The following is a 23,177-nucleotide window of genomic DNA, read 5'->3' on the forward strand; positions in this document are numbered from 1 at the left end:
AATCAAATAATTAATTATTTAAGTCAATTATTTAAATAATCAAAAAATGATTATTTCCCCAAGATTTTTTTTAACGATGGATCAGATCTGTCCGGAAATTCCCGAATAAATGGATTTTGCATATCCTTGCATCGCGATGCAGTCGAGATGTAGCCGAGATACACGGAGATGCGGAGATGCAGAGATGCTGTGGCACTAAAAGCCCACATTAGCCACCCCTTGTACGCAAAACAAAATACACGAAAACAGAAAATGCTATATATATTTTCAATAAGAAAGTTATATTTGAGTTAAAATTTATATAATTAAATCTTTTCATTTAATTCAATTTATTATCATGGCAAAATTTAGGGCCATCCCTCTTACAAATTTATCTAAGGTAATGCAAGATAAAGAAAAAAAGAAAAATTATAATAGGGACTAAAGGCTAAAAATCTACAGTCCAAAGAGATAAGAATTGCTAAGATTAGAGATATATACAGATATAAAATTGAAACTTAAGAATATCTAAAAAGTATGATCAGCCTGAAAAAACCGCCTGATGCCCCCACAGTCTCGCGTGCCTCACGTGGGAGGGAGTTATAAAGTGACACACCTCTAAGGAAGAGGGTACGGTGAAAGGTCTCATGCTCGGCTCTAGGGACGAGTAGTCTCCGAAGTCTGGCCGAACCACCCCTTGTCAAAAGAGAAGCCAGATATCCAGGGCAGCCAGCTCAAGAAGGCAACTGTAGCCCACCAAAAAATCTTTGTGGGCAGAAATATGATCAGATGTGAATTATAAAATAAACAGCGGGAAAAGAGCATTGTATCCATTGGTGAACAAAATAAAGTGACGCTTACAATTATAAGACATCTCGTTAAATATTCTTCATCTTAAGGGAACTATTTTCGGGGTATTTAATTAAAATGAGAAAAAAAATGGTACCCAAATTATGTGAAAACGATATTTTTTATAAATGAATTTAAATTACTATCAAAAAATGTTTGATTTCGCGCTCACGTTTAGTGTAAAGTCTTTATTTTTCCCATTCTTTTTCATCATTTTTCTTTTGTATGCTTTTTCCAATCAAAAGAATCCTTCGACCATGTTCTCAAATCCATTAAAGATCAGTTTTCTTTCTCTTGTTTCTCCGTATCTCGACGTTTTTTGAAATCAATATATTCCATCATGTTCTCAAAGAGGGCATCGAGAGCTGTTCTCTTGCGAGATCACGAAGAAGTCTCAAATTGTGGGCTCACTGATCTGGAAGTTCTTGGTGATCGTAATCCCATGAGGCTGGATAAAGAATCTTCCCCTACGTCCACGGGATTGATGTCAGGAAGAGGAAAACTCTGGGCAGGCTCAGGAAATCCTCGACTGTGAACAGCAGCATTGCCGTCAATTCCCAAAATCTCAAAAAGTGTAGAGCAAGTGCTGTTTTCTCCCAGTTGCTCAGTCGGAGCTTGGCCGGTCCACTACCAGGTGTTCTCTCCTTATCATCATGGGCCATCTTTTTATGACGTAACTGATAGATCCATCCTCGAGAATTCTTCTTCCATTCGCTGACCGACTTTCGGGGGTGGTCAGTATTGCCCAGAAGCTCACAGAGTTTCCTGACCCGTTTCAGAGTCTCACGTCCACCTTTGCACGCGAAATGCCCGGCTACTTCTTCTTCTTCTTCTTCTTCTTCGGCGACTACGAGGGTGAAGGCAGCTCATGATGAAGCCCCGTCAGTCAGCGAGCGCGTTTGTCGTGGTTGTTGTGTGGATGGTGATCTTCCCGCCGGGCGTGATCAAGAATCGCATTAAATTTTCTCCAGGTATACCAGGGAATCTGAAAAGGGAGGGAATTGGATCGAAATACAAGTGATATTTAAGGGAAATACAGTGTTTACCATCACAGGATGAAGTCCGATTAGTCACAATTACTCTAACTTCAGCCTAAGTTGTCCAGTGAAGCTGTTGTTGTTCCTCACGAGAATATTCCATCCGCCAACGACTATCGTGAAGATCTCCAAGTTCTCTTTGTCCAGACGATATCTCTGCAAGAACTCCCGGGAGAGAATCTAGCCGGTGTAATCTTCGTGAAATGAGTCCTTCAGTGACAAAGCTTCCTTGCCTTTCATGTTTAACGCCATCATAATGCCCGGACGCTCATACTGTGGCAATGCGTGGCATATTTGCGGCGATTCCTGCCCATACACATGATCGTAGACTTCGTTAATCTCCAGCATGTCTGCCGCTGAGAGTTTCACGCTGCTGTTGTTTGCGCTGGGAAGATTCTGGCGAGTTCGATGTCTAGTGAAACGGCAGGATGACGAATGGAGGCAAAAGACTCTTGCTGCAGTTCTGAGCCTTGCAAAAGAGTCCAAATGGCCAGCTTCCGAAAGAATTCCCCTGAAGGAGTAGAAAGGAATTAATTTCAGGTTATGTTGTTGTTGTTGATATACAAACTTACCAAAATATCTGCAAAAATTTGGTAGATTGTGCGGAAATGCACTTTTTCTCATTCGTGGGAGGTCTGGCTATGCAGATGACCTCATTATTGACGACACAGAGTATTTATTAAACGCATTTATTTTCACAGTGCATTGGTTTACATTTGAGCCGCGCGAGCAATTGAGAGAATTGATACTTCGACCAGTGTTGAGAAGGGAAATTATCACATGCAGAAAATTCGGCCAAGAAAGTTGACGAGTTTAGAATACCAAATCTCTAAATGTAAATATATTGACGTTTTGGTATCTTGGACTTTATCTTGGTGCCAGAATTCCGCCCAATACATAAATTTCGTCCTGATTACAAAAAAAAAAAAACGAAATGGAATACAAAATCATAATCAAAACGATCAGCTCAGACAGATGAAATTATAATTTCAAACACGTAACAATCGAAAAACAAAGCAAACATTACAAAGAACAGCTACGGCTGAAATTGTATTGAAAAAAAGTGTAAACACATAATACTCAGGGCATTAGAATTATAAAAACATTAAGAAATAAATTATTGATATTATTAAAAAAAAAAGTCGAAATGCCTTACGTTGTGATGGTTTTTTGTTTTTAACTTTTGTATTTTTTTGGTTTGGTTTGTTGGTCCGTCCCTCGTAAATGGATTTGTAGCACCTGAACGGTAAGAGATATCGACATGCGGTTTTCACCAAAGGTCAAAAATCCTACTGCCGCTAGAACTGGGTGATGTTATATCCAACCCGCACCCCTGCTGTTATCTTGAATACAACCAAAAATCGTTTTACTCATTTGTTCAACCGCTATGGCATGGATCTGTCCCAAATTCCAGTATGGTATAGCTGGACTCAAGACCATTCCAACGAAGCGCCACTTAAGGCCCTAGGTCCTTTTGGAACCTGGATACAAAGGTCCAAATATTCAAAATTAAAATGGCTGTAACTCCGATTCTAATTATCCGATTTGAATGATTGAAAGCTTATTAGATAGACCTCATAAAATACCATCTCCCATTCTAACATCATAACTTGGTATGACCACCGATAGAGGCGCTAAAAACGGAAAAATCATTTTTGAAATTTCGAAATCGAATTTTCTTTAAATTTCAGTATATTGTATCTGAGATCGAGACCTCTCCAACGAACCCCCATTCATGAAGATTGAAATCATAGGAGGGGAGATATGGGGGTTAAAATTTACACCTTGATCGGCCCCTATCTCTGTATAATTTTTCAGACCAAAATTTTGTCCAAAATCAAAATATTTTGTATGAAATTTTTAGGTACTTTAATAGTCCCGATTGAGACGTTTCTAAAATGTGCTAATTCTTTTTTTTATCAATGCCATTGAACCCGAGATATAGCGTTTTAATTTTGTATAAGTAATTAGAGCGATGCCGTTTCGCTATCATATTGTACATTATGTCCCCTCTAGTTATGCTGCTTATGCTCACAAATCTACTAAATTGTCTACTTTGTGCCGATTCAAATCAAATCCAGCATCGCGAACCAACCTAATATTCAATAAATTTAATTAAGTATATAACAAACTAAGGAACTACATTTATTGTGGTTTAAAGTAATTTTCAACAAATAATAAATAAATTAGATCCAATATCACTTTTGCTTAGCTACGAATCGAGTCTGCCACATTTCGAGTTGAAAGCATCGCCCAGCTCAGCCATAAGCGAACCAACGCGTTCACTTATCACGTCATTTTCCATTTCGACTGTGAATTTGAGTTTTAGGTGAAAACCCTGGAAGGCCTCCAGAATGTTGTTAATGTTTTCTTCCGGAATGAAGTAAAATATGTCGTATTTAGGCAAACTATTTGAACGTTCAATGAGACCAATATGCTTGTGATCGCATGGTTCATCATCAAGTCATCAATTATAATTATTGGTGATAGTGTCCTCCCCCCTCCTTAGCATGCCGTCTGTTTAGGTGCAATACTTATCACTGTACAGAAATTGGCTGAAGGTTATAAAAATAAAGAGAGAATGTGCTTAAATTGTTTACTGCGATTATGCTGGGCTAAAATTTCCAGAAAAAGCATTCTGGGGAAAACTTTTCATGAGTGCAATAACTGGTATTCGTAGTAAAGATAATGGGCTTCACCTACAAATGGCTTGGTGGCTGGAACTGTTATTCCTTATTCATTTGGAATGGTTAACTGTTATATGTTTTCTGTTTAATATTCCTGAGTTTTAGTGGGAATCGCTCCAAAAATCTCAATTTATCTCTTGCCTCAGAGTTTACATGATAAGTGAAAAAGATCTCCAATTATTTAATTTATTATTCTTTATTTTTCTTTTATAAATGTTACTCCCTTATTGAAACTCCTATGTTATTTAAATAACTTTCTATTGGAGTCGTGAAGCGTAAACGCCAGTTAAATAGACAAAGGAGTGAATTATATCTAAATGTGTCAGAATATTTTATGGGGATTTTTTGTAGTAGGACAGATTTGAATATTTAACCTAACTTTGAAAAACAAATTGTGAAAATATTTACAAACAGCACTGAAATGAGTCTTGAGCATGACTCCAGGAGAATATATTGTGAAACTAATTAAAGAATGGTTTGTAACTGTAAGTAAAATTTTTCTGTTTTCATATCAGTTAGAAATGAAATATATACTTATTAGCAATCATTGTTTTTGACTCTTCTTGGCTTATATGTTTGATATGACAATCTATTACAGATTAATTTGGGAAAGAGCTCAGCCACTTAGAGACAAATGTTTACATTATTTTGCACGAAAACTCAAAAATATCACATTTAGATGAAAAGAGACTGGTAATTGAGATATGTTGAGCGTGTAAATTCAGTGTATCCCCGACATATTCTCCGTGGTCACGCTGAGATCCTCAGCTCGTCCTGCTGTTTCATCCTCAATCATTGCTTCTTCAATCTCAGAAGTTTCGCATTTAGCGCCATTCAGTCGTTTCGAAGGATAACTGTTATTATATAGATAATATAAGTTGTCATTCTATATGATTTTTTTTAAACTTACCTGTGCCCTTCCGTGGGACTTAATGATTGACAACGTGATTGTTGCTTTAGAAAACTCGAATTCGAAGTGTCATCAATGAAACCGGGTGTCCATGTGTTCTATCGCAAAATAAGCGAAATTATTATTGCGTAGCATTGAAATTTGCAGAAATTTTTTGCTGTCGCAGTTTTCCTTAGTGTTAAGTCAATAAAAATTATCAAAACTCTAAATGGCGGAAAAACATTTGTAAGAATTAATTTATACTTTTGTTATGGATAGATATTACAAGGGTAACGTGACCATCTAAACTACGCGCCAAATGTGCCTCAATTTTTTCGATAATACGCTACTCATGAAAACTAAACCACATCTACCAAAATTTAATTGCTTAACAATTTCTACTTCAATAATGAAAAATTATATTTTCTGAAGTCAAATCAGGTGTCTCCCTTAGTATTCAAAACATATATTAATATTTTATCCACGGAAAATTGCAGAGGAAAAGTAGATACTAATGGAGAGAAATTCCACGGCCAAACGGCCATTTGATTTAAAATATTTTCCGCAATAGCCTTTCGGAGAAATCTGAAGTCCGCTCCGAGGCTGTGCATTCATAACCTTTTTTAAGATTCAATAAAAAGTGAAAAACACGTGTGTGAATTTTATGCTGCGAACATCTGCCTTTATAAACCCAATCCCGACAGTTTGTGAGTTCATCGTTAAAGCGAAATAGAGCAGAAAAGCCGCCGACATTGGGGGCTTGTGGAGTGTTGATCTGGCGACGCGAAAAATTCCTTTTTCGCCAGATAATATTTCACCTCCATATTTGCAGGTTAGTGAGTTGGTCGGCAGGAAGCCTCAGTGGCGGAGAGGGCAGAGTCTAATTCGTTCTGTCCTATTTCAGGTTAGTTCCCCGACGAACTAATTAATTCTATATTTACTAACCTGTAGATTGGCGCCAAAAGAAGCAGTTGAATACAACGATGGACTATGTATGGTAGTAGTAGACTGAAGCGTACTGCAAGAATATTGGAATTTTGTGACGTCATCTTTAGTTTAGGTACTGTGATAAAAGTAGTGAAGACTAGTACAATCTTTATTTAACATGCTACTCATGCGCATGCAGATGCTGTAGAAACAAATAGAGTTGAAGCAATTTTATTCACAAAATAATAAATAGAGAGAATAGCTTGAGAAACAGGGAAACTCAATATTTCTACATTTCATTAAGTTCAAAGTGACAACAAAGATGGTGTTCGGGTTAAGGTAGGAAAATAAATTGGACATATTTTGTAATGATCTTTACTCTGCAACTTAATACTCCTGTACGTTATAAATCAAGATTGAAAAATGAATAAAAGACAATTATTAGATTAACCGGTTTGAAAACTATGCAAGTGACAAATGCCAGATGATTGACGCGACAATTAAGCGATTTCAATCAATTTATATACTTTTACAGATTTCTCTGATTTTATGGTCAGAGAAAGCAAACAAATAATATGCAAGAAGTTGTTTTTTTTTTATTTTGTTCCAATATTCCAGTGCCTACTAATGATTCTTGATTTTTTTCTAAACTATTTGATATTAAGCTTTCATTTATCTTAGGAACCATGTTGAACCATGATTTACGTCACAGCTAATATCTGTAACCGCGTTAAAAATCGAAACCCACAAAATCCAGTCCAAATGACTCTGGTTATCTGAAAATTATGAAATAGGATAAAAATGGGAGGGAACACTTTTTTGATTTTCGTGTCTATTTGTCGTTCCGTCCTTCCGTCCGTCCGTCCGTCGTGATAAACGGGCTTGTGGGACCTAAAGGGTAAGAGATATCGATGTGCAGTTTGCGGCAAAGTTTAAAAATATGCAATGGTAATGAAGATTTTTTTGGTCAAATCCAACCCCCCACCCCTCCGTCCGCCACTTTCAACACCCCCAAAATACACTTTCCTCAATTATTCAGCCCCTATGGATTCAATCGGGCTCAAATTCTGGTATGTTATAGCTGGCCTCAAGACCTTTACAAAGAACTGCCACTTAAGGACCTAGGATCTTCTGGGCCCTAGATATAAGGGTTCAAATTTTAAAAATTAAAATTACCATAGCTCTGTTTCTAATTAACCGATAGGTTTGATTTTGTATTCATTAGAAAGATCTCGTAAAATGCCGTCTCCGCGTTTTCCGCGAAAATCGTTACATGTTGCAGTCATATGGCATTTTTCACAGATATTGAAATCAATCGAACAAGACGTCAACTGAAAGTTAATGAAATATATCATCTTCGCCAATGAATTTCCATAATTTTTCACAGCTCGTTATTCCAAATTTTTCAACCTATATTTATAAATTTATTTTCATTTTCTTATATCTGAACTGCACATAATTTCTTGTCCGTTGAAAATGAAAATGTGTTTAAATTTAGATATTTTCGTTAACTCAATAAATACAAACTTTTCTTTTCTACACACAACTTTCCGACTTTCCAGATGGTAATTTTCATAAGTGTGAGTGAATGTGAGTCTTTAATGTCTGCATTAGTCGTTAATATAGCAATGTTCCAAATGTCCTGACATGAGTGTAAAATAATTAGTTGTACGAACGGATAAATTCGCATTACGCTGAACGAGAATCATATTGTCGTGAGAGAGCGACCGCGCGATCGCTTCGTTTCTAAATCTGTCGCACAGCGCTTGTGAAGAGAGGGCGCAATGCGAGAGAGCGAGAAACGAAGCTATCGCGTGTTCGCTCTCTCACAGCCACATTTTTTCATTCTTTCGCTCGCTTCGAGTTCTCGATTCCTTCGACTATGCAAAGTGAGAAATTTTTCTCCGGGACTTTTTCTGGTTTTAGCAACAATTTCTCCAGAAAAAAATGCCAACTAAAATTCTATTATTGGTGCATTCGATGTTGGTTAAATTGAGAATTTCAACTCTGATGTAAGGGTGTAGCTAATGATGTCGTGTAATTTAAATGCCTGCTCTAATTCAAGGGTTTTTTTAGAGAGATGGCAGCACTGCGCTTTTAGGACATGTTTGGACTCTTGTGCAAGGATTTCAAACGTTTAGCAATTGCTGAATGTTTTGCTCGATTTGTGTTCGTAAATGGCACAGCAATTTTTGCTCGTGCATTTCAGTGTTTCAGAATTCATAGTAATGCTTCGTCGATGCGTGAAAATGGGAAAAATTGAGAAAAATGCTTGTGCGATATTATAGCGAGGCGCAATTGCGCCTCGGTTAGACAAATTTCTAAGTCCTGAGCAAGTCTTCAAGTGGTCGCAACTGCTTACTTGGGTTGAGTTGTAGTTTTATTATCAATATCTTTCTCATTAGCAGAAAGAATTATTTAGAAAGATATTTATGTATTTATTATTTGCAAGTACCAAAAATATGTAATTATGACTAGAACGAATTTAAATTTCTGTATGAGTTTTGTAGTATAGATATTGTGCAATATTTTCTATGTCAGGCACCTGGACTTTGCTAGAAAGAAATACTTATGGAATTCACTGATTAAAATATGACTAATTTAGAACAAGCGAAATCAATTTTTTGAATTATTAACTCATTTTTTTTTGGTATATAAAGGATGTTTTCTTTGTTGTATCACATTTAGTCCTTGCAGAGATTTCAACACCGATTACGCTAAAGTGGCTGCCTTTTCATTTCATCTTCTTCCTTATCTTGTGAATAAAACCACAAAGAAATACTTTTAAAAATCCAGTCTGGAGCGATAAAGATCACTATATTCAAGGTCTGAGAAGAAAAAACGAAACTAACGTAAAAAGTATTAGATTAAACACGGAACGGCCTTTCTTTTTTCTTCACTCGCTTTTATTCTACTATCGACGTTTCGGAGAGGTTTTTCTCCTTCTTCAGGGATAGTGAAAATTAGGGGTGAATTTGGTGAATTTGTTTCTCTTCTCATTACTTGACTCACTCCACTCCAACTCTTTTGCTTGCAATCTCTGCACTCTGTGCACCCTGTGCAGAGATTGCAAGCAAACTCCACTCTAAATCTCTTGCTTGCAATCTCTACACAGGGTGCACAGGGTGCACAGAGTGCAGAGATTGCAAGCAAAAGAGTTGGAGTGGAGTGAGTCAAGTAGTGAGAGGAGAAACAAATTCACCCCTAATTTTCATTATCCCTGAAGAAGGAGAAAACCTCTCCGAAACGTCGATAGTAGAATAAAAGCGAGTGAAGAAAAAAGAAAGTCCGTTCCGTGTTTAATCTAATACTCAATATCCGGCTGATAACACAATAATGTAAAAAGGGATAAAGATAGACTGTTTTATACTGCTGAAAAAAACAATGCCGTTCAATTATACCAATATTTGAAATTATTTATTCATATATGAACCTTGTCAGGATTACTCTGATAATTGAGTATTATGCCCATAATAGCAAAAAGGTTGACTGTATGGAAACCACATTTTCTATTTGCAATTGAATGAATTGATTACGCGAATATGGATTGCAAAACCGAAAATTATAAACTCGGTACTCACAGAGTTTCTCATATAATAATATCAAAGAATCAGAATAACACCCTAGGATAAAGTGGATAAAATATACTGACGAAAAACGGGGAAACAGACATTGCAGAACTTTTCTTGCTAAAAATCTATTGAGTTCCCACAATTTGTTGAATTTTTGTATAGACATTTTTTGTAAAGCGATAATTTGGTGTTTTAGAATTTGCGTGTCGGATTAATTTTGTGTAACATATTGTGCATTGAAAAATTGCATAATTCGATTATTTCGTTTTCCAAATGTTGTGTTTGGAAAACTCGTCTAGGAAAAGTAATGTCCTTACATAATTTTCTATATCATTTGTTTTTCACTCGAGAGGAGTAGGTCACATCAATATGACTTTAAACGTAACAGGACACATTCTTTAATGGCAAAGGACATCCATGTGCATGTCCCCACACACAAAAAAACTTTTGGAACCAATAATTTAATTCAATGTTAAATTCATTTTTTATGTAAGACGTTAGAACGAAAATATCCTCAGCAGTGTATTTCTATAACTAAAACACTTTAAATTAGTCGTAAGCCTGTCAAAACTGCTTTCTACCACCGAGAAAATATATGGTTTCATTCAAGTACTAATTTAGAATGTTGGTATCTTTTACTCATATGTGTTATATTCAGCCCTGGCGCTGTACATTATCGGTTTAGAAAAGCTCGTATGAAACCAGACAAGAGTAAAATTCATCAATTTAACACGCAGATCAATGCTATAGACAATTATAAAGCAGGGATATGAAGAGCATATGAAAATTTAGACTTATCTTTTTTCATAATTGCCTTGCCAGTAACTTTATTCAAAATACAGACATTAATTACTGACTATCATTACATTACAACAGCTCGCACGTATCTTTCTTTGCTTCACTTTAAAATTCTTGCAATAGATTTCTGAGATTAGATTTGCTATATAGAAAAGGGAGTGGCGAGAGGTTAGTTGCGTCAACGGCATCTATGCCAATTGACAGGCTCATTATGCATCTCTAGCTATGTTAAAACTTCTCCAACGTAAGGCATATATTTGTGAGAAAGATAGGTACAGGACACGGTTTTATTTACACCTCTTTCACATAGTTGAAGGAGGCTTCTTAGAAACCTAAAAGATTACTTTTCCGAGCCCTGAGTTTCCAATATATGAGATTTCCATATGGGCCAATTCTCAAAAGCAAATCAGTAGTAACACCAAATTTTATGCTAAACGAGATTTCTGCAATGCGACACTTTTAAACACAAATTTATATTCCACAAAGACATTGCAAATCGCTGAAACTACAAGTCAAAATAATCTATTGTAATTATTTTCGTTAAAATTTTTTTCATGCAGTGGAATTTGTATTTTTTTTTTTATATGCGGACATGTCTAATATTAATCGAGACTTTGGTAAGCAAATTATTTTCAAAATGTTTTAAGACTTATATTTTACCACAAATAAAATAACAAATTACATGTAATTATTACATGTAATTACTTTCATATTGATATTTCATTCTCTTTTCAAATCCCTCATCTGTTGATTTATTTGTCTTTTTCTTTGAACTAAAGCTAATTTATAATTTTGTTTGTCCTAATATTCCCTAAATAACATTAATGCAGCATCAATTCAAGAGGCTCATTGAGCCTCTTTATGCCGGGCCAAGTTAAATGCTGGATTTATCAATTATGTAGCATTTCACAATATTCGGTTTTATTTTAGTCCATGGCGTTAATACCGGAACACAAGCGCTTCGGTTCACTTCGGCCGGATTACACTGAAAGCGAATCATGTTGCAACCCGACGCGCAGTTGCGAATGACGTTAAATGAGGATGTATGTGAGAATTTGACAGCACACACGCAAGCGCAACCGCGCAGTTTAAGCCGACTTTTTAGTCCATGTCGGACTAGCTTTAAGATAAATGCTGCATTTATTTTAAATCCGGCGCGGCGTAAAGAGGCTCATAGGCTATTTAAAACATTTCTATTTGAAATCAGAACCGAAATTGTAATATGTTATTCTTAAGATTTTTAGTACTAGACGAATATGTATGTTGATATAACAAAGACAATTTTTGCTAATCAGCAGACAATCTAGAGTGAAGCATAATATAATATGCGAATTCTTTCGACTGTTTTTATTACTTCAAATATGTCAGTAAAAAATTTGTTTGCCTTTGAATTAAAGAGTGTTTTTTCTTCTGCAATTCTCTTTGCTACCTCTGTATTTTAATACAGAATTATGCGTATTAAACAGAGATTCAAAAAATGTTAAAGAATATCGAATGTGTATAAACTTAATTCAAATGGACAAATAAAGAAATTTTATTTTTGTTGAAAAACAATCTCAGTGAATTTGGGAGCAAGAAAATTTCACGTTTTCTCGCCTCATATATCATCTCATGCACATTAGTCTTATTACAAGTAACTGTTCTCTGTTTAAGTCAACAAATTTGGGTGAAATAATTTAATATAACATCGTTGAATTTGTACAAGTTGACGTAAACGACCTATATAACTCTCATAACTCCAGAATAGAGGGTCATGATTTTTTGTTCAGTTCTTGTGCAGCATAAGGAATGGTTCATTGGAAACATTAGAAGCGCGCCACATTCACCTCACGAAGCAGCACAATGTGAACAGAAAACAAGATTGCTCAAATGTCAATACAATCTATGCTGGTATTCTACGTAACGGGAAACAGAGACGGGAAACAGAGACGGGAAACAGAGACGGGAAACGAGGAGAAGTGAACAGCACGCGGAAGAAATTTTCAGCTGTGAAGACAAGTAAAATGATTTTGGACGAAGCTTGAGTGTCAGTTGAGGAGAGAATGTGGATTGTGCAGCTTGTGGCAGTGGAAGTAATATGTGATGATTTGATCAGCTTTCACCCCAAACACCCGCAATAATTCAATGCATACATTCTGATTTTTTTCACAAAATTTTCTTATAAATACCATATTGTAATTTGCTTGTAACAGCACCTTGGGAAGGAGAAAAAAATCTCCGAAACGTGTCAGTCAAAAGGAGTTTTAGCTTAGTGGCCTTTATTCCGTTATATATCGTTGCATCCTAATTTTTGTCCGAAACAACACAAAGTTGTTTATATATCGGTCACTTCGCTCCGTTTCAGCCCGTATCACTTCATTGACTTAAGCTCTGGATTCCTGTGAGGGATTTTCGGTCATCTATTCAACAACACAACTGAAAAAGTCTTATCCATTTTGTTTAAATGTTCATGTATAGTCACGCACTTTATAGGATTTTTGTATTGACCATATAAACGCTAATTTTAATTTTTTAATTGTAGACCGGAAGGAGAAAAAATTCCCGATACGTAGTATGGTGAAAAAATAGTGTTTGAGCTATTCACACCGTTTCCGTCAATTTGTACAAATTTGAAAGGGAGACACGCGGAAATTGTGAGAAGGACAAATCTTTGGAGTTTGAGTGGCCTTCGTAGTATTTGTATTCATCGGTTGGATCTCGCCTGTGCTATCGCTTCTGATACCGCTTAATGAGGACGAACATAATATGAAATTACTATCGAAAATAATGACTGTGCCACCCCCGTCTTTAAAACATAATATATGAAAAGTTGCACATACCCGATAATATCATACTGTAAGAACCGTGAAAATAATCATATTAATTCCTTGTCTGAATTCGGAATAGTAGTGCAAATTTAGAAAGAAGCCATATAGATAAATCAAATAATGAAAAAATGCCGAATTCGCTAATACTTTAAATATGAAATGGCACTGAGATTTACAAGCTACAATTTTTAGGCATCACTGGGTCAATACATATAGACATTTTTCCTCCTGAATTTGATAGTCACATTTCCAACATTGTTTTGCACAATTTTCGGCTGGTTCCGTATAAAATCAGCTTAATTAGTAATCAAAAATACGAATGCATCCACTTAAATGAAGTTAAGTGGGAAGAACTAAAATAAAAATTTCCTAAATTCCATTGAAGTTTATAGAATTCTCCTGGTCTTATAAAGTCTTTCCACATAAACTATCTTACAAATTGCGGTATATGTTCCGTTGTAAAAGCAATATATTTGGAGTGAATGATTCGTGAAATTTTATTGAATCGCTTCTTTGCGCGACCTTGCTGTCGTTTCCTACGAAAATCTTTTTTTTTGTGTTCTGACTATCCTATAGCGCGATGAAGCTCTCCTTTGAGGTGAATGGGGAGATGTATTGTTAAACAACAAAGTTATTGCTTACTGTGATGTCAAATTGCTAGGTAAGAAGGATCCGGTTGTAGTGATGGTTGTCGGCGGATCTCCTCCTCCTCCTTGGCTTGGTGGTGATTGTGGTGAGGGCGATGGATCATACTTTCGCGGGCGACCACGCGATAAATGCCGTCTCTTGACAAATTCATTGTCATCCACCATCCAAAAACTGCCAAAATCATCTTCATATCTCACGAAACATTTGTGCAGCGACAAATTCGTACGTATTGCATTCTATAACGGATTAGCAATATGTGTTTGCTATTTCCAGGCATTTGTACTATAATTAGAGGGCATCTGTCGCTAATTTGTAGTGACCACAATGAAAGTGAAACTTGACTTACTTAGATTGATATTCGCAATTCTTAAGTAAAGAATCTTAAAAACTTGCTGTAACTTAAAAATTGAGACAAGCTTTTAAAGAACAATAAAACAAACAAATTCATTAATAGAATACCCATTTTTCCAGTAATTTACACTATTTATATATATTGTATATAATAATTTTAATTTATATTAGTGAGACTTTTTTTTATACTTTCTTTTGAAAAAAAGTTTTTATATTGATACTTAGTTAGTTGGGATAAACCATTTTTCTAGTCTATTCACAATTGAAGCATATAGAAGGAACACCCCCCCAATTAGAAGTTTCTTTAGGTACATTCGCACAGATATTTTGAATTGCCTTCGGAATATATTTTAGAAATTAGGCAAATTACTTGGAAATCAAAAAATTTAATTTCCGCGATTTCAGTTTCTTTCTCAGCAATCACAAGTCATTGTCTACAAAATCAATTCGACTAACCCATTTTATCTCATATATGTATTAACATACGATTTTTGAAGAATCTTCATGATACTTATTAAATATGGTTTTGTTTACAGTGTATGGACAAATCAAAAGATCTAAATCTAAACAAATAATTTTTTTAATGTAAAATTGCAAAAAAATCAAAAATTAAATTTTCTGACAAAATATTTAAATAAATCTAATTATATTCAAATACTGTTTAAATATTTATTAAAAATAGAAATATTGATTAATATTTCGAGACATGGCTGCTACAGAACAGCGAAGTTGGCGTGGAGAACGCTATTAATATCGTATTTTTGCATTAATTTCTTTTCCTTCTCTTGCATTCTCACATCCTATGATTTTCTGGCACTATCGGCCAGAATAGAAGAAAATCTAAACACGAGAATTAAGCTTTTGTGTAAAATCATCAGCTAATCAAGTTTGTAGAAGTTTTGATTGTATTTCCCCAAGGTAAGATTGATCAAGATCCTCCGTGACAATTTCATTCTGCCTCTGAAACTTTTTATGTAACGGGAAGAATAAATAAGAAATAATTTCAAGCCACGATTTTAACTCACGATTTTTGGCAAATTTTGTTCATGTCAACAAGTTCAAAGTCGATTACTTTAGTTGATTTACATATTGACCCATTTCAAAATATTTGCTTCTATTTTCCATTTCAGAAATTTATCGAAAAGACGACAAATTATGATATCAACAACTCCATAAAAAACACAAAAAATTCACGTAAAATAGCTAAAAAGTCGAGATATTGGCCTTTTTTCTCTTTGGTTTTAACATCTAAGCATTATCATCATCTAAATGAGTGCGTAGACAGCAAAATGTACCTTCTTTCAGTTTTTTAGCGGGTGCGCGTAGCATAAAAAAGCAAAACTTGTCGAGGAAAAACCTCGTTTTTCCAGCAGATAGAAAAGAAATATCACTTCGGCATGTATGGGGGAAATGTATCCCCTGAAGTGCTCTACACATAGGAAAAATAATCCAACATCAAAGTTTCTTCGTTTCGGAGATATTTAGAAAAAAGTGGTAAAGAAGTCGGCGAATTTTTTACCTAGTGGTTCACAAAAGATCACTTTTGACCAACAAGGAGTGATCTAAAACATTTACAATGTTCTACAAAGTAGTAGGTAATTTTAATAGCTATCGTTTGAGCCTAATTTGAGGAAAATCCGTGAAAAATTGGGCGAGATATGAGCACATAAGTGCGGCAAAGTAGGTGAAAATATGGGAAAATGGAAAATAGGCTCTAAAAGGAAAACTTGAGGGTCTAGGAAAAAAAGTGAGGTACCGTTGAAAAGCTGATGACTCAAGGAATCAGAAAATCCACACTTCAAAAAAAGGGCAGAAAAAAGTGTCATTTTTGTTGCCTAGTGTAATTTTTGAAGAAATTAATCCCATGCTTTTTAAAATCAGTATCTTTCATATATCTGCAATAAATATGATATGAAAAACACCCAAATATATACTCTTTTATGTTATTATTCTAAACAGGAAATTACATTTCATTTTTTAATTTTTCTCTGAAAGAAAATTTGCAATGATATCACGCGTTTTGAAAAATTTTGGAATGGGCTCCTATTTATGTGAAACACCAAAAATGTTTGAGAATATGTATGGAGAATATGTGAAGCCTGTTAAATATTTCATGGAAAATTAACTTCTTTTTCTATCGTCATTTACAAATTAGTTGATCGACTTTGTATTCGCTACATATTTTTTCCGCAAAAATTATGCCAAATAATGTACTTTACTAACTTCTGTTTCTCTTACCTACTTAAGTGTGGTGTACTGTAATCATAGTGGGAATAAGATCAATTTTCCGACAAAAATGACGCAAGTGTCAGCTTGAATGCCACGCACAGTTTTCGCTGCCTATAACCCTTTCATATTCACTTTTTCACACAAATTTGCCATAATTTTTTTCTATAATCTAAGCGGTAACTAATTCCAACTTTTCTGGTTTCTTACTTTTATTCTTTGTTTCTCTTTTGTATGAACTGAGGAAATATGGCTTGTATAACCTGAGAAAGAACTTTTCGATTGTTTTGCTTTGAAGGTTGGTCGTCAACCCTCAGACGTCTGTGGATTCCAAATACGCTCACAAAAGCTTTTTTTTTATAAGCGATAATAAATATGTATTATTTATTGAACAAAAAGAACGAAACCGGTAAATGAAATCTGCAAATTTTTTTCGTGTGCGTTCAAAATTTTACGGCAAGTCGTGGTATATCTCGCGGTTAAAGCTCGAAAGTTAGGATTTTCACCTTTGAGACTTACTAATTTAAACATATATTAATTTGAGTACAGAGAATGCAAGCAAACGAGTTGGAGTGGAGTGAGCCAAGTAGTGAGATGAGAAAGAATTCACCCCTAATTTTCATTATCCCTGAAGAAAGAGAAAAAAAACTCTCCGAAACGTCGGTAATAGAATAAAATCGAGTGAAGAAAAAAGAAAGGCCGTTCCGTGTTTAATCTCATATATTAATTTCAATCGCAAAATAATGAGAAATAATAACAATTGCGAACGACAAAAAACAATTTTGTTAAAAAAAGAAGTAAGAATTTATGAATTAACAACAGTTGAAATCCTCATCTTAGTGTGTTCGTCATAGCCAAAAAACGACCAACCATTAAGCAGGTGTGTTGAAAATTTGGCCAGAATTTTTGGTACGTATTTATATAATACAATTTCAGTTGGCTATAAAAGCCACTGTATATTCCGTAAAAAATGATGGTTTTAGTGTGATCTCATTGTTAAGTTTTCACATTGAGTTTAGCGAATTGCGTTCAATTTGCCTTTCCAACACAGTTTTGAGATCAAATTGATTCAAATGGAGCGATTCTCAGTCAAACAAGGAATGATAAAAAGGTGTTTTATTAGTTGAACTTAGACCTTTTTCTGAGTCACAGATGTAAGGTTTAAAATAATAATTGTGGTTAAAATCTAATCATATGTGTTATTTACTATTCCGATTCATACATGTTAAGACTTAATTTGTGCCGTCAGAATGTGTAATTCGAAGACTACAATTAGAGGATATTATAATGAATGTGTAAAAGCAGCGTTACAAGTGGGCAGATAAGAAACTGCAGAGGAATTACAAAGGTATATAAATATGTAATTGTGGCTTCAATTCGCAAGCATGAAAGAAATTTGTGGTAAATTATTTTTATCATGAATTTACTAATTTTATGCTTGCGTTATAAAAGTTTTAACAAATTTCATAATTTTCCAGCTATTACGTAATGTGTAATCGCACAAAATGTTATTACACTATTTTAGCACTAATAGTAAGAACTGTTTTACCTTCTTCACTTCTGTTGATAACTTTTTATATATTTGAAATTTGACATTCTTATGTTTGACTGGAAATCGCTCAAAAAGGTACACTTTCCGTGCCTTTTATATCTTTTAGGTATATCTCAACTTTTTTTTCATTTTAAAAGCATTAGGTATAGTGTATACTGTGATATTATGAAGAGTATATTAAAAAAAAATTGTTTCGACAAAAAAATATAATTTTTGAAAACAATATACTGTCCATTAACTCGAATAAGCGCAAGCATTGACACTTTTTTGGTATAAAAAAAAACACATGAATAGAAAAAATTGAATGAGGCTTTGAACCAATGTCACTACACTTTCAAGTGATCACTATCTGCAGATGTCCACAGAAATTCTTCTAGTATTCAGTAAATGGTGTTGCCATCGGTAAGAGCCTAAAACTTTACCTATTCGAGGGGTCGAAATATTAGAATTGTTTGTAGCGATTGACCAGTCTTTAAGTTATTATCGAAAAAAGACAATTAAAAAAGTGCGAAATAAAAGAGAATTAGGCACTGTTAGTTCACATGCAGAACTTTTTTTTCATTTATTTTTGCATTGACATACATTACATTTCTGTGTGTATGTGTGAGAATTTAATATAAATAAATAATGTAAATAATTTAGACATTCTGTAAATTTTAAATAATTTCTGAAAATTACAAATGCCATGACACGTAGCAAATCAATAAAATAAGACTTTTTTGCAATAATGAAAGTGTATTTTGAAAACAAAAAGATATCTATTATTGTATTGGACTTGAAGGATGAAGAAAGGAAATTTGCAGTATTCAGAAACTTATGTGTGTTGAATACCACTTGACTTTATCACCATAAAACACAGCATGGTGAGAACACAGCATTTTGCGATGAACCATTGGTCGGATTTATCATCTCTTTCTTCATCACGCGTATTTTACTTCGTACTCGCACGACACACTATGCCGAGTGTGACTCTGTAGATTTTCTTTGGGCGACCTGTGCGACTCGCGCAAGTACTTTGGGCAACTCGTGCTGAACTTTAGTTTGACAAGTCGAACAATAGGATTGCAGTCAAAATTGCGCACTAAAAAATGAGTTGAAGACTGAAAACAGAAAAGGCGATCTGACGGGACGAGATGGTGTAAATAAAATGCTGTGTTTTCACTATTAGTCTCAAGTAATATGAGTAAAAAACATAAAACTCAATAAGGCTTTTTATCTGATTACATAAAGTTGTGTTAAGAAACTAATTAAAAATATACTTCACATGAATACAAGGTGAGAAAATACGTGAGATTTTAAATATATCATATCTTGATATTAAAATTATTTATTATGGTGTAATAAAGTTGATACGAACTAAAATATTGTAAGTGTTTTCTATAGGGAATATATATGTTTAGCAAAAGTAAGTATTCAATCAAATTTAGAATATTGAAAGTAATTTTGAAAACTTTTTCCGTTTACCGACAAAGTTTTGCATGTGAAGGCCACAGTGATTTTTTTTTATTTCTGCCTATTAACTTCCTGAGACGTTTTTATAACCACAAAACAATAAAGAATATAAGAATACAACATATTCAAAAAGGATGAAGTGAACGATTTTGAATAGTGAAAACTACTCAAATTCAACTGATTTAGTTTTTTTAAAATGTAGTAATAAACATTGGATTACTCTCACAAAATCAAAAATACCTAATAACTTATTAACATCTTTAGACAATTTGCAAGGTAAGGTCTGACACCACAAAAGGTATTCATTGTTTGTTAAAGTTTGAATAAGGATAGATCTATTTTTGTATAAGCTATCAAATATTTACAAAATAGTGGACTTAAACACAGAGAAACATGTTGCTAAACCAATGCAATAAAACCTGCGAATTAATAATTAAGTTAGAATTATAAGTATTTTTGCATTGAGAAAGAGCAACATTTTCTCCATTAAATGCTTTAACATATTTACAGGGATAGTGAAATGTAAGATATATATATATATATATTGTAGAAAGTAGGCAAGGAGCGGGATTGAACAAATAGGTAGCAAAAGAAACCAAATTATTTACAAGAATTGAGAAAGAGATACAAAATATATCTGGAAGAAAAATCTGGTATTATTGGTCAGAGCATAAGCTCTATTCTTACCATTGATTAGTTATTACTATCATCAAATATATTCATCCTTTTCTGAAGGATGGAAGTTATGTATATACATATATGTATGTGTATTTATACAAAGAAGCTGAATGTAAGGAAACAATTGATTATAAACCTGTGACACTTAAAATTGAAAATTTCTCTTAGATTTGCATTTTTAAAGTAGAAAATAGAATTTTTCACAGAAATGTAGTAACTATTTACAAAAGAATAAAACAATAAATAGAAAATATTTCTAACGTATTTAGATATAAGAATCACGTATTACAGTGAAAATGTTACAAAAAATGGGAAAATTCTTTCAAAAGATATAGTGTTATACAGAGTAGTATTTACAGAAAGTTTCGTTGCCATTCTCGTGAAGACTTGCCTTACGCAATATTTACCATATTCGACTTAAGGCTTTCCTTTTTTTTTTAGTGAAATGCACATCGGTCAAGAGGTTGCTAATGTCGGAGATGCTGTATCGCTTGGTACGAGATGCAGTCGATATTCCCCGGAGATGCCGAGATGCAGTAATAATTATTTACAAAATTATGTATTTTAATATACAAGGATGTCCAGATGCGAGGGGAATGTATGTGTTGGACAAGGTTTTTTTTACAACAGATCGGATCTATTCGGAACTTCTCGAATAAATTGCATCTCAGTGCATCGCGATGCACTCAAGATCCACGGAGATGCAAGATGATGTGGCACTGATAACCGACATTAGCAACCCCTTGACAACAGTGCGATTTACATGGTCGCTTTATTTAATAACCATTTTAAAAAGTTGTTTTTTTTTCATTTACATAAAAGACGTAACTTGTTGCTATTCAATTAATAATTCATCAACTGATGATATATTCCGAGATTTACTGCAACTTTAAAATTTAATTTGGATATATTAAAAACTATGTTTTTATAAATATCTACGAAACGGTATTCTAGATTATTTGAGAAATATTCCGTACTAATCGGGATCTGACGATATATTGAAAAAAAAAACATTAATCAAGAATTAGCTGCAGTTGTGATAAATCCAAATTTGTTTGCCTCTCTGATTTTATTTATAAAATCTAGATTCATATTTATGATTATACCCAAAAATTAAGGCCACATTTTCTAACAAATTTGCCACAGATTAACCAAAGCAAACAGCGAAGATTATAAAGTAAGACAAGTGAATAAACAATGTATTTGACATGTCTGTAACAAAAAATGTAATTAAATAGATTGAGGCGGATTCTAATTAACCGGCAAGTGTCTGCGTATGCTTCATCCTCTTCAAAGATCTCATGACGGAGTACATTTTAAAGAGACATAAAGAGATGAACAGTGTGCCGAAAAAGCATTCTTACTCCTATCACGGTACAAGTACTCTCCAAATCGCCCGTTGTCAGGAGTGGTATCAAGTATCAAAGGTAATCAATGATTTGGACGCGATCTAAGGAAAGCACGCATTTACAGATAAGATGGCATACTGCAGTTTGAATCCCACCGATTGAAAATGTTCGATCACAACAGAGTGCAAAAAATTAGGCCTTTCATTGGCAAATTAGAGCAGCCCAAGCGGTTGCTGTTCAATGTTTCAGCTGAAATATATGAATCATTGGAATTCTCTTTTGCGCAACTTGAGATCCACCGACGGTTGGTGGGCAAACGGACAAAGTGCCATCGCAAAAACATACCTGTCTCAAACATCTCCTTTCATGGAGAAGACCCAATGATCCCTCAATGGGACATTAATGCCACGTAAAAAAGTTATGATCTTTAAAATTGATGATATTGGAATTGATAACTACTTTAAAAAAAGTGTTAGGATGTTCGGTTTTTATTGGGTGTACAAAATTGTTTCGATAATTGAGATGAGTTTTAATCTATTATATTAGATATTATATACTTGTTTAGTATAGTATTCGTAGAAAAAAATTATATAAATACACGGTAATGCCTATGAGTCGAGTTGGCTAAGGCTAATCATCACGAGATAATGCTGTGTATTCACTTTGCCAGTTGAGTCTGGCGAATAATGGAAGGATATGATGGGGCAGTCCGAAGACGAAGGATCAAGACATGTAAAAGAGTGTTGAGTTCCACGTACCCAACGGGTGGTTGCGTTGTCGGAACGGGAAGCTGATGGGTGACGGTGACGCTTGGCGATGACGTTGGCGCAATGGCCGTACTGGCAATAGATGAAACAGCCGTGGAGCACCTCTGTGGGCGTCTCTTGTAAAATTCAACCTCATCCACAGTCCATACAGCGCCCTTAACATTTTCAACCCGCATAAAACACTTGTGCAGCGACAAGTTATGGCGTACAGCGTTCTACAATTCAAGGAGATGTTTTTGTTTTGTTTTTCAGTTACACAGCCCTCTGCGGGTGTGCATTTGTGGAGACACAAATGATAATTTTAAGGTTATGAGAACAAAAAAGAAAATAATGTGTAGTATTTGTGAAAATATGAACAGTATTATATATATATATATTTATATATATCAGAGGTTGTGAGAAGGAGACCTTACAACGACTCAGTACCGTCCCGAATTTACTGAATACCATCTCGTTTATTTTCGTAGGAGTGAATAAATACCTTCCACGTTGCAGCATTCCGGCGAAAATAGCAAAATGTGTTCTGGAACCAGTTGTAGATCTCGTTCAGCGTCAACTGCTTATCTGGTGACTCAATTATTGACTACAAGTGTACTATATGTTACTCAT

At 34.5% G+C, this 23,177-nt stretch overlaps 1 protein-coding gene across 9 annotated transcripts in view; it reads right to left on the bottom strand.

Annotated features, from left to right (window-relative positions):
- Window positions 1–4,729: 4,729 nt before the first annotated feature.
- LOC132257021 (forkhead box protein P1) overlaps window positions 4,730–23,177 on the bottom strand; it is a 106,901-nt gene continuing 88,453 nt past the window's right edge. For 6 of the 9 annotated variants that reach the window (XM_059753698.1, XM_059753697.1, XM_059753694.1 and 3 more), the window contains 5 exons: window positions 23,050–23,151; window positions 14,188–14,429; window positions 6,387–6,459; window positions 5,463–5,560; window positions 4,730–5,406 (listed from right to left, as the gene is read on the bottom strand). In XM_059753698.1, the coding sequence (XP_059609681.1) occupies window positions 5,274–5,406; window positions 5,463–5,560; window positions 6,387–6,459; window positions 14,188–14,429; window positions 23,050–23,151 (648 nt within the window). In that variant the 3' untranslated portion in view covers window positions 4,730–5,273. Of the gene's footprint in view, window positions 5,407–5,462; window positions 5,561–6,386; window positions 6,460–12,804; window positions 13,117–14,187; window positions 14,430–22,559; window positions 22,784–23,049; window positions 23,152–23,177 lie in introns of those variants that run through there. The other 3 variants (XM_059753696.1, XM_059753701.1, XM_059753702.1) reach the window with 3 other exon arrangements.

This window comes from Phlebotomus argentipes, unplaced genomic scaffold (genome assembly GCF_947086385.1).
Source record: "Phlebotomus argentipes unplaced genomic scaffold, Phlebotomus argentipes genome assembly contig_75, whole genome shotgun sequence".
Lineage (NCBI taxonomy): Eukaryota > Metazoa > Arthropoda > Insecta > Diptera > Psychodidae > Phlebotomus > Phlebotomus argentipes.